General features: G+C 39.4%; 1 protein-coding gene across 1 annotated transcript in view; it reads left to right on the forward strand.

The window, feature by feature from the left end:
* LOC122790648 (collagen alpha-1(I) chain-like) overlaps positions 1–13,401 on the forward strand; it is an 882,142-nt gene that overhangs the window by 669,056 nt on the left and 199,685 nt on the right. Inside the window, exon 21 of the mRNA XM_044058172.1 lies at positions 3,654–3,707. Coding sequence (XP_043914107.1) covers positions 3,654–3,707 — 54 coding nt within the window. The remainder of the gene's footprint in view (positions 1–3,653; positions 3,708–13,401) is intronic.

Here is a 13,401-nt window from a genome sequence, read left to right on the forward strand (position 1 = left end):
AAAAGACTGAGGATATGACGTCGGTCATGCGCATTAGTACCCTGACGTTCTGACGTCAGTCTAATGCGCCCTGACCGACGTCAGCCTTATACTCTGGTATTCGGGCCGACTGGATGCGGACTATACCCAATAGTAAGGACTGCAGCAATGGGGATCCTCGAACATCTACATTTATGGTAGGTACAAAACTGTACTTTGTGTTGACTTCACCTGTTTCTCTTTGGGTTTCAAGTCTCTGTCTCAGACTCTGTAATCCCCATGGCTGTCTCTTACATTACAGTGAGTCTGAGTCTCTTGTCTGTCTTAGGTTCAGTAATCCAGATGGCTCTGTCTCTCGTGTGTCTTTCTTTGGGGTTGAGTCCGTCTGCCTCAGGATCAGTAATTCCACAATACCTCTCAACCTCTTAGAGCAAAAAATCTAGACAAAGCCACAAATAATGGGGGGGCAAAGGCCCAAAAATAGGGACACTTTTTAAATGTTGCTCTTACAAACTTAGAAACTTGATAGAATAACAGATGTTGCATTAGCATGAATTTTCTGAAGAGTATGAAGTCTGACACTCCTATCTTTCATTATATTCTGACGTCAACACTGAATGACTTACAAACAAATTATGAAGTCTGACACTCAAATATCTTTCATTATATTCGGACGTCAACACTGAATGACTTACAAACGATTTGCTAGAAAACCGCAATTTTATGAGAAACAGACCAAAAATCTGAGGCAAAACTCTGGACATTCTGCAAAAATCTGTACAGTTGAGACGTCTGAGTTCCCCATGGCTTTCTTCCACATGCTTTGTGTTTCTTTGGGTTTGAGTTTGTCTGCCTCAGGTTCAGTAATCTCTATGGCTTTCTCTTGTGTTTCTGTCAGCTTGTTTGGGTTTGAGTCTCTCTGCCTCAGTCTCCATAATCCGCATGGCTTTCCCTTGTATGTTTTGTGTGTCTGTAGTCTTTTCTTTGCTTGTCCCATGGCTGTCATATGTGGCTCTGCAGTGTAACTGTTCTTCATGTCATTAACTGTCTGTCTTGTGTGTTATGGGGGCAGTTTATGTAATGCTGCTTGTGTGTTTCAGTCTTGCCATAGTGCTGGCATCATCTTGTGTTTGGGACTCTGTGTGTGGGGTCTCATTTCTGTCTTGTGGTAGTGCTGCCTTTGTGTTTTGTGGGTCTCTGTTCAGTCTTGCAGTAGTTTTGTCCTGGTCTTGTTTGTCTCTGTCCTCCTGTTGGTGGGTACCTCTGTCCTGTGTATAGGAGTCTGTGTGGGGATTCAGTCTTGCTGTAGTGCTGTCTTTATCATGTCCGTGTCTGTCCTGTGTGCAAGAGTCTGTGTAGCTGTCTGTTCTGTGGGTCTCTGTTCAGTCTTGCTTTATCTTGTGTGGGTATCTGTCTTCTGTGTGGGAGTCTGTATAGGTGTTTATATTCAGTTTTGCTGTAGTGCTGTCTATCTCATGTATGGGTATTTGTTTTGTGTGCAAGAGTCTGTGTAGCAGTCTGCCTTGTCTGCTTCTGTGATATGTGAGGGAGTCTGTGTGGGTGTGTCTGTTTAGCCTTGCTGTATTGCTGCCTTTGTCTTGTATGTCTGTGGGAGTCATTGTGGGTGTCTTCTGTGGGACCGACTACCTTGATCAGTACAAAGACTTGTCATAATGTAACAAAATTGCTACTAAATTCCAGTCAGTCATAGCTCTCAATCTTCTGGTACAAAAAATCTGGACAAAGCCAAAGATAATGGGGGGGGGGGACAGTCCCTAAAATCAGGGCAAATTTTAAATATTGCTGTTAAAAAATTAAAAAGTTGCTAGAATAAAAGGTCTTGTGTTACCATACATTTTCTGAAGGATATGAAGTCTGAAACTCAAATTCATCTCATTATTTAGTGAATTCAACCCTCAATAATTTGTCACAAGCAAGCCAGAAAAGTAGAATTTTTAAGGAATAGAACAGAAATGAGTCAAATCTGGACATTCTGTGAAAATCTGGGCTTTTGAGTATGCAGCCAGTGTGCGTGAACCTCTGAATGGCTACTTTGCTGTGGTACAGCAGTTTGTTATAATGTAGCATTGGTAAATGCCAGTCAATGTGTGCATGCACTTTTGAGTGGCTACCTTGCTGTGGTACAGGAGCTTGTCATAATGAAACATTAGTGCTAAATGCCGATCAGTGTGTGTACCTTGGCACACCAATTCTTAATGATTTGAATGTAGTAACACTATAGAGATTGTTAAATGTTGCTGGATAAGCTTGACAAGGCAGTGGGTGTGATGGCAGTGGGGACACATTTTGTATTCTCCTTAGTACGGCCTCCAACTTGAAATTTGCTGGGGGCCCTCAAAATGCTAGCACCGGCCCTGTAGGAGAGTATCTAAGTTACAAGCTCTTATAGTGGGTCACCTCTGTCTCATTTTTTACAAGGACATGGTTTGTTTGAGAAGTAACCCCTATTTTATGCTAAAAGTGGTTTCAAGGTTTAGTTTGAACCAGTCTAATTATCTCCCTGTCTTTTTTCCTGATCCCAAAAGCAAGGGAGAAAAAATTATTCATACTGTTGATGTCCACAGACACTACCTAGACAAAACTTGATCCTTCAAACCACTGTTTGACACTCAGTTGTCCTAATCTCTTTCCTTCATAGTAGACAAAGTAGACTATTTCTCAATGATTGTCTCGTCGTCTTTCTTTGTTTATATATATATATATATATATATATATATATCAACATAATAAGTCACATCCATGCAAGGTTGCAGCCTATTTCACTAGGACTTTGGTTCTTCAGTGGCTTTCTCGACAGGAGATGAATCCACATGTTTCCTAGAAGCATCAACTTGATCCTCTATACATAACCTTACAGTAGAGTGCTATGAAATGAATTCCTTTTCTAGCTGCAGAACAGGCTTTGCTATGACCATTTCCATGGGCACCTGGATTCTTAATTCCTCCTGCTTTATTATTTGTTAGGCTGTGGTAATCTAGCCATAGAGCTTAGGCTACTTCAGAAGTGTTCTAATGTCGAACATAGTGCAGTTGTGTAAGTAAACCTGCCATAAAAGTAGATGTACAGTAGATCACTGTTGCAATAGCTGTACTTCCCCCTCCAAAACCCACTATGTTTTGTTGTGTTGTCATGGGTGTACACGTATATACCTTCATTTATACATTTTCCCATTTTGGTTATGTTTCCTAACATTTTAGTTGCAGGGCTACTGCCTCCCTTTTGGGGGGTTAGAAAGCTCTCTTGTGCTGTAATGGCACTTTATATGGAGCTGCTCTCAAGCTTCTGACATTTAGAGCATTCTCAGCCATCTATATATTCCTCTATTAAAAGTTATATTAATGTGTAGGTAACTGTATGTATGGTTTGTAAATTTGCTCACCTGTCTCTGACTGTACAGAAATTGTATATGTGTATGTTTATTTCTGTTACTGGCCATAATTCTTGTATATTCTCAACAGTTGTATAATCATATGTACTTCACCTCTTTCAGTATATCTCAGTAATTGTTAAACTTTAATGCTTTCTCTAGATGAGACTAAAAGTGCTAATTTGTAATCAGTGCTCTACCAGTTAGTACAATTTAAATAAATAATACTGTTAGACCACCTTCACTGAGTCTCGTCTTATTTGATGCTTTTCTTCTGTTTTACAGGGCAGTGATGGGCCTGAAGGTGATCCTGGTGTCCCTGGAAATCCTGGAAAAATAGTATGTGGAATCAATGTTGCTTTTATTTCCTAAGATGTATGCTCTTCAGTTGTGTATAGTATTTGTTTAGCTTCCATTGGTTTTATTATTTATCCTTGATTTGTTACTGACAGAAACAAAAAAACTGAATACAGTTTTTTTGCTGCAGTGTAATGTAACTGAGCTAGTACTTGCATAGTGACAAATGAGTTGCATCTTGCTGGATTCTGTTGTTAGATACCTGCAGTCTTAATTTTCATTCTGTATGCATATATCTGTTGCTTTGCATTTGTTAACCAAGGTAGAGCACTGAGTCACACAGATCTTTTTCATACTCATCCTGGTTGCCTGGTTAAGTGTCTTGCTCATTTGCACAGTAGCCAAATGTTGTTTGAGGGATTCAAGTCATAAACTATGGGAAGCAGCTAATTTTGCAGCTCATATCAGTAATGCTGTGCTTTAACTGCCAATTATTTATCTGAACCCAAGTTTGTATTTAATTTATGAAGACGGACAGTTGCATTTGGTGAATAATTCCTGGTTTACCACACTAAATAAAATGTGTAAAACAAAAACATATGAACCTGACAGTCCCATGGTTCAGATTGAGGTGGTACATATATGTGCCAGTGTTCATGGTTCAGTAATGAATCTGGAGGACTATTATATGGACTCCTGTCCTCACTGTGTTTCATTGTAACTCCCTCAGTAAGAGCTCACTCTGTTTTTGTTTAACTAATTTTTTTTTCTATACCTCACTTGTGAAACTTCATCACAGTACTGTTTAAACAAGTAGCGTTGTGAGTAATCCTCTCGAGTAAAGCACCTTGAAAATAGAGAGCAAATCAAACGACAAAAAATCTCAAGGATGCACCATGTAGCTTCCAACCAAATATCCAACTGGTGTAAAAACCAAACGATTGTAAAATCAACAAGTTCTTTATTTGTGTGAACAATGGTAAGCGCTTTCACATCTAGAAGACGCTTCTTCAGACCTCTATGTTACAACATTTCACTTACTCCTTAAATATAAAGACAATTATCACATTCATTTAATTAATTAAACCATTTCTAATTTAAAGTGCAAGTGCATAAATCTCAGAAACTTAATAAATAGAAATCTTATATATATAAATATATAAACATCAATTAGATTTATTCGGAATAGATAGTATATCAAAGTGCTAACATATGTTAGTTAAAATAGAAGTAAAACACTAATATATAAAATACATTGAATTTAAAAAACAATATTGAGAACAATAAAAAGTACTTAAAATGTCAATGAAGCTTTGTATAACCATAACAATTAATTCTTGAGGAAATTAATTGTTGGAATTTGACTATTTTCTATATAAAAAATTGATGAAATAACATTAAAGCATTGTAACGTAAGTAAGCACATAAAAAACACTAAATGCCAATATCAATGTTTCAAAGTCCTAGATATTAAATGCGGCTTTAAAGTGATTTTTTCATTAAGCCCAAACTTATGTGCCTGTAGCCTAAGGATCCATCTATTCTCTATTTCCTCTGTATGGTTTTTTACATTACCTAGTCTATTTGTTCTTCTCACTGTTTCAAGCACTCTAAACTTGAAACTGTGATTGGATCCATGCTCCATAATATGAGATGCCAAAGCATTAGTATCATTTTCCTTATTTACTGCATATATGTGTTCCCTTATCCGTTCACGAAGAGTTCTATTTGTCTTTTCTATGTAGAACTTATCACGTCTTCTAGACGTGAAAGCGCTTACCATTGTTCACACAAATAAAGAACTTGTTGATTTTACAATCGTTTGGTTTTTACACCAGTTGGATATTTGGTTGGAAGCTACACAGTACTGTTTAACTTATCCATAAGCAATGTCAGGTGCCTTACCAAAGTTCAGCTTTACTATGTCTATAAGTGTAGCCTTGTTCACTTCAGTTCTTGCCAGTCATATAACTACATTAAGATAAACTGGCAAGATCCATGATGTATATAGCTGTGTTAGGCCAGCAGTAGGGACACTGCAATTCAGGAACTACACTAGCCATTCCCGCAGCTGTTTCCATACCCTTGACTGAGATAGAAGTTATGCTCCCTATAATTTCTTGGCCTGTTTTCACATCCTCTTTTTTAAAGAAACATCATTACACTGCCTACAAAGAAGGCGGAGTTAGTTTCTCTGCCACATGTCAACTAGATACCACTACTATTTTAGCATCTTGGGAAGTAGCTTTTCTAAATATTGTACTTTGTTTCTTAATTAATCCTTGATCACCCTTTCTGCCTACCTTTTAACGTTTTCCCATCTCAAGCCAGTTGTACCTTAATATACTAGTACTGTACATTACATTACTTACCATGTGTAAACCGGATATGAGAACTTTATTCAATATATTGCCCTAATGTTCAAATTTTTCCCACTCTTTTCCTGTATCACAGTATCCTGCTTTGTATACTTGTGTGTACCAGTGTGTGTAAATAATTTCTTTTATTTATCTTCTTCTTCTTTTGGCTTTTCCCGGTTAGGGGTCACAACAGCGGATCACCTGTCCACTCATGATTGGCAGTGGAGTTTTACGGTGTCGACTTTTCAGCCCGGTGCCCAACCTTCCACAGAAGGCACACACACGCACGCACTCATGCCTAAGGCCAATTTATAGTGTCCAATCCACCTATAGCATGTCTTTGGGATGTGGGAGGAAACCGGAGCACCCGGAGGAAACCCACACGACTACAGGGAGGACATGCAGACTCTGCACAAAAGGCACCCCAGACGAGGATCAAACCAGTACTGCATTTACAAGACGATTAGTATTTGTATCTCATACAAGTTCTAGCAGCCTAATCTTTAATTGAGTTAACAGTTTTCCAGTGTAAGACTTGTATGGAGAACAAGGACAGAGTGTTCCGTGTGTTGCATTTAATGTATGATGGTTTTATCTAATGCAGAGGATTATGACTGGATTTCCAGTCAAGATTAATTTCTTGTGTGTTAAAGACATGGATAATTAGAAATTCACCTTGAGAGCAAAGCTCAAGAGTTGAATTTTAGTATCTACATAGAGAATTCATAAAGCTGTTTATGATCAGAGGCTAATCATAATACTGTGTAGTGTACGGAGCTTTATCTGCTCCATGTACTGCCAGTTAAAGAACAAAAAAAAAAAAAAAAACATAGGAGCTCAACTTATTTTATTGGCTTTTAAAGCCCATGAAAGCCAGTAAAGCATTTGGTTTTATGAGTCAGACAGCAAGCCAAAACTAAATACCATTCTGTAGAACTGAGAACTCTAAAAGTTGTTGCATATCGATATTTCAACCTGCCACAGTTTTACGTGCAGCAGAGCAAAGCATCTAACAGCTCTTACAGGTTTTTACCTTCTGCTGCTCTTCTTTACTGGCTGGCACTGTCTGCTGTTTTTCCCTAGTGCTAGACTTGATTTAACAATGTTTAATGTCTTTATCAAGTTTTTATTAAGCACACTTGAGTAATGTTAAGCTTGTGCTATGGATGTCCTTAACAACTTTATCTTTTTTCCTTATTTTGGGGATTAATCATGGTGCTCCATGCACTGCATTGATTTTATATTTCAAATTGTTTGTCTTACATTCTTTACCCACTAAATGTCATTGTATACAGTGCCCCTTTCACATATAAATATACCCTCACTGCTAGTTTTTGCCTGTAGTGCTAATCTGTTCACTGCCATCATGCTATGCAAATTTTTGTTTTTCAAAAAGAATATTAACTTGTTTGGTTCATAGGTAAGTACTAGGCCACTGACCCTAGGGCCTATATAAACCTAGCTAAAAAGGTACCCTGGTTTCAACACCCAAGAAAATTAGTTTCATGTGCCCCTGTCGAACAGAGCCACAGAGGTGATCCCCAGGGTGAATTTCCTATTTCCTATCCAGTCATCACGATTTTTCTTGAAGAGTGCTAATGAGGAGCTTTGTTTGATATAGATAAGTACAGAGTATGGGAAGTCTCTGGGACAGGAATCGATCCCTCCAGCATGTTCTGTTTATTGTGGTGACAAGGTTTAGGTCCCTAGAGCCTATAGCTCGGAGGGATTGGGATTTCTTTAAGTGGAGCATGTCCAACAGGTCTAGGTTTGACATAGCTTTGTATGTTAGGCAGAGATTCCCTCTGAGTAGGCGATATGTGACGGAGTAAAGCTGGAGTTTTTTGAGACGGTCTATGTAGGGCATCTGTTTGAGGTTGGTAATCCTCTGTGAGGTATTTCTGTAGCCTTCCCAGTTGTTGTAGATGTCTTGTGAGGTACATACCAAAAGGGGCATTGTACTCTATAATGGGTCTAATGAGTGACGAGTAGAGGGGAACAATGACCTATTTTTTCCTAGATGAGAAACCTTTTGTGATGAGGTGTGCCACGTAAAAGGATTTCCTGACTACTGTGGTGATGTGATTATCAAAGGAGAGACTACTGTCCATCTGTGTCCCATGGTCTCTTGTCACACTTTCGGTGTTAAGTAGATTACCACCTATGTGGTCGTTCATGGGTACAGAGTTTTTACCAAAGGGGATGACAATGCACTTTTTGGCATTGAACATGAGGCCATGGCTTTGACACCTGGCATCTGTCTGAGTGAGGCCTTTTTGCAGGATGTCCACATCGTTAGGAGTTTTGATTATGGCTCCTAGTTTGCAGTCATCTGCAAACTTCATTAGCCAAAGACCGTCTGTGTTAGCCTGTACTTCAGAGAAGTAGATACCAAACAGGAGAGGACCCAGGACTGAACCCTGTGGTACTCCAATTGTCACTGGTCTGAAGTTGTATTTGGAGTCTGCTACTTTCACAGTGTGGGTTCTGTCAGTGAGCCAGCTGGCAGCCCATCTTGTGACATAGGGATTTATACCTAGTTTAGTGAGTTTATCTGTAATTCCAGAGTGGGGGGTGGTGTCAAAAGCCTTGCCGAGATCTAGATAGGCTGTGTGAACCACCTTACCCTCATCTACAGCTTTGGTGACTGCTTCAAAGAAGTCTATCAGGTTTAGGAGACATGATCTGCCTTTTACAAACCCAAACTGGGTGGGGTCCAGAGTTTGGAGATTACCAATGTCTTTGTTTATTAGTTCCATGATGATATGTTCCATGGCCTTGCAGACCAGGCTTGTCAGGCTAATGAGGCAGTGGTTCCCGGGGTCCATGGTGGCTCTCCATTTGTGGAGTGAGATAACCATCACTGTGCACCATTCAGTGGGCACAAAACCTGAGGTGGAGGCTATGATGGAACATGATGCTTAGTTGGGGTGCCAATTCTTTCTGTACTTCATGTAGAACACAGCCTGGGATGTTGTCAGGTCCCATGGATGCTGTGTTCTTGGCTTTGGAGAGTGTGTTTTTTACCTTTGCAGTCGTGATTACAGGAACTTTGCATTTTTCTGGTATAGAAATGGGCCCTTTAGGGGGTGAGAGGGGGGTAAAGTTAGCACTGAACCTGTCTGCCAGGATGTTGGCAATATCAGTTGGTTCTGTATATTTAGTGCCATTGTGCTGTAACTCACAGCAGATCTGAGTGTTGCCATTGAGATTCTTGACATAGTTATAGAATGCTTTGTGGCTGTCTTTAGAGTTAGTGGCGATTTTGTTTTCATAACTAGCTTTGGAGGATTTTATGAGGGATCTCAGCTTCTTACTGAGGCTGACCAGGGAGTTTCTCCAATCATGGGATTTTACTTTTTTTTTGCAACAGTTTCTTTCTTCTGTTGTAGAGTTTGTTTATGGCAGGGGACCACCAGAGTGGCTTCCTTTTTTTGGAGGAGAGCATCTTGGTTCTGTTACGAATAGCACGATCCACACACTCATGTAAGTGCTTGTAAAGTGCATTTGTGTAGGATTCAGCAGTCGTACCTCTATTGTCAGTCTGCATGGGTGTTGTGAAGTTTGCCACTTCTGTCTTAAGAAGTGTGAAGTTGACTTTGGAGAAGTTTTTTTCGGTGGTTTCCCTAATTGGGGGGGGGGGGGGTGGAGGCGGGATGTGGATGTCTAGGGTGATTCGATTGTGGTCAGATCTGACCAATGAGATTTTTTCCTCTGGTGTGGAAGACTAGTCGCCCATGTTGGTAATGACCAGGTCTAGGATATTGCTGCCCCTGGTGGGGGTATGGATAAGTTGATCCAAGGCATTGGAATATTATAAATTCCAGAAAACATTGAGCAAAAGAACTGGTACATGAGTAGTTTTCCCAGTTAATGGTGGGGTAGTTGAAATCGCCCATTACTAGTGTGTTGGGTTGTACCCTAATATTTTTCCAGTGTATCAAGAAATGAGGAGTGAAAATCCTGGGGGCATGGTGGGGGATCTGTAGCAAGTTACAATTTGGATTGCGGTCTTGCCCAGAGTTAGTTGCACCTGGATAATCTCGGATGCATTATGCTGAGCAACTAGCCTGGTGGTGTGGTATCCTTAATGAATATGGACACACCTCCACCTTTAGTGTTTCGGTCCAGGTTAGGTGGCTGAAAGGTGTGGTATGAATTATAGTCTGGTAATGCATGGGTGCTCTCTGGAGCCTTGTACCAGGTCTCTGTCACTGCACAGATGTTGATGTTCTCCATTTTAAGGAGTGCCTTGAGTGAGTACATTTTTTGCTTTAGACTTCTAGCATTGAGTAGCATTACCCTCAGATCTTGCTTGCCTGTACCTGGTAAAAAAGTTTCTAAGCCAATGTCACTTTATAACCGTTTCCAATCCTATTGTACCAAATCAACAGAAATAGATGAAAAAGGAATACATTTCATTAGAAATAAAGGAGCAAGGTACCTGGTCTTTGTCTATTCTTGTGCCTGGATGTCACTGCACTTTCATTTTGTGTTCATAATTCCAAATAATATGTGTCTCCTGTAGTGTATTGGAGACTTTTTTTTTAATGTCTTCATAGTCTTGGTTTAAGGTAGTGTTCCTTCTCGCACTTGGGAATTACGTATTTGGAAGCACTTCCAGCAGATAAATAACATGTTAGCTGTTAACTGGCAAAAATGTATTGTGTGTGGTAGCTTTTCATGTTGAAATACAACAAATGTGTTGATTACAACGGGTAGTTAATTTCACAGTTGACAACTCTCTTCTAATTGACAGGTTATTATCATTAAGACATGTAAACAAATTACGAAATGCTTGTACGTTGCTCTGATAGATGAATATTAGATCATTCAAGTATCAACCTAATCTTATACCTGGAGCATATAATACCAATACATTTTAATGGTAGCACATTAACTTTAAGAAATCATTGTGTTTAATAAATGGAGTGATGTGGTTTAATCTGATTGCATTTAATATAAAAAGTGTATTTTTCTAGTTCTTTAACTAGAGGCCAACTTGACAGGGTTGAATTACATGTAGCATAATACAAGTAGTACACCAGCTCCATTGGTGGTTGTTTTGTTAGAATCATAATTTTTATTCACTTAACATTTATTCAGTGTTTGGGGATGTTTTATGTTGTTGTTTAATTATGCTGCATGTTGGTTCAACTATTAATTTTCCAGAACTATTGATAATTCAGAAACATACTTTGCAAAATATGAATTTCCATCACAAATTTTGACAGTGCTCTTAAAATAGATGCGCTTGATTCTTTGGCCATTTATACAATTAAGCTGGCTGTTGAAATAATGACATGGCTTGATGATGTGGCAAACTTAGTGAAGAAGAAACAACATATTTTGCAATGTAAAGATTTTTTGAGAAATATGTGGAACTCCAGTTCCATCCTTAGATACAGAAAATTGATAAACTCTAAGGCAAGATGTTGGATGCAGATGAGCAAGATTTAAAGGAATATCGATAGCAGCTAATGCCTGAGTACAGTAAGGTTGTCTTGATGCCCTGCTAGACTGTCACATTCAGAAGCATAAAAATATAGTGGCCAAATTAATGGAACTACATAATGATCAGAGAACATTTCAAAGGCTAAACCAAATGTATCAAGAAATGCACTTTGTCTGGAAAGACAAGAAGAGTGACTTGGGAGAAACTGACGCTACCCAGGGAGTTGAAAGGAATGGCATATTTTCTCTATTCTTCATATTTTATCTCTTTTTCATCTTTGCAATTAACATTTATTTTTTTCCCGTTATTTGTGTATCCACACATGGCAGTGTCTGTTTCGGTAGATATCTTAACATAAAATTACATTTAACAAAAGTAGCAAATTAACATTTTTTATCTCTCTCGCTCTCTCTCTCTCTATATATATATATATATATATATATATATATATATATATATATATATATATACATACATACATACATACAGAGAGAGAGGTTTACTATCACAATTTCAGACGGCATTCAGTTGAACTGGGATACTTGAAAGGCTAACTTCCAGTTCATGGAAGGCCGAACTGAAAATAGTCGACACCACAACAGCAAATGCTAGTGTGCATTCGATGTTGTGAGGTTGATGTTCTGCTTGGAGATTGTAGTACAGTGGTGATCAGGAAATGTACCCATTTCCTCACTGTAGTGCAATCTCAGAGTTTGTATATATAATTAGGGGGTGTGGGGTTGCAGCCCCCCTGCAAAATGTTAGTTGGAACTGACTAGAAGGGAAGGCACACTGGGTAATGTTGACCTTGTCAAACGCTAATTCCACCTAAAACGCAGCCTTTTTGCACTTATGTGGATCCCTAGTGATATCTGCATTGCTTACTGTACTTATTTCCTTGTTTCACTTGAAAGAAAGTTACTGTTTGTCATTTTTGCATTTAAGTTACCTGTAACACATTGCATTTAAGTTACCTGGCACTTGCTCACTAAAGCAATTATATAAGTCAGCTCTAAAAATTTAAAAGCACTACACCCTCACAAACTCCCCTTGAGTACCTTGTTCCCCATTGGCCCTTTTTTTCAATTATAAAGGAATTCCCAATACTATTCTAGCATGTCCAAAGGTCAGTTGTCAATCTCCTCTCCGGTCCAGCTGGCGAATCTGGGAATCTTGAGGCAATGTTACAACTGCCTCATGTACACAGACAACCCTCTCCTCCTCCCAACAAATTCCAACACATGTGAGAGATGCAACCATATAGCCAAACTGGAGGCTAAGCTCTCTCAACTCAGTACTGGCATAACCAGTCAGGAGGAGAAGGAAACCACACTCACTACAATTCCAGTCTCACATAGACCTACCATGACAACAAACCAAACACATAAACACACAAAAACATACTCTAAATAAAAATCTGCCTAAGCAGCAGAGACCTCCAAAGCAGACACCCAAGCAACCGCTACCCCAAAACAAAACACGTGCAACACATAGCTCACAAAGTCAGTGTGCCGAACAGTCACAGCCCTTAAGGCTAAACAACACACCTGATACACTTGTAATAGGTGACTCTATCGTCAGGCACACTGACGTCCCGCTCACCAGGCTGAACAAGGAGAAGGTCACGGTGAGCTGCCTGTCGGGCATTAGGATCCGCCACATAACACAAGCACTCAGGTCACTCCAAAGCAAGTACAAATATGACTCAGTCATTGTCCATGCTGGTGTGAATGACCTGAGACGTACCTCCCTGGACTACATGAAAAGAGACAGAGGAGCTCTCTGAGCATGTAGCCCAGGCCGGTATGATGCTGACCTTGAGTAGCATCTTACCCTCACCAAGAATGACGCCACAATATGAAGACAAGATGATCAATTTCAACAATTGGCTTAAGTATTGGTGTCATTCAAAGGGGATCCA

Source organism: Protopterus annectens, chromosome 16.part0 (assembly GCF_019279795.1).
Source record: "Protopterus annectens isolate FY-2018-M chromosome 16.part0, PAN1.0, whole genome shotgun sequence".
Taxonomy (NCBI): domain Eukaryota; kingdom Metazoa; phylum Chordata; order Ceratodontiformes; family Protopteridae; genus Protopterus; species Protopterus annectens.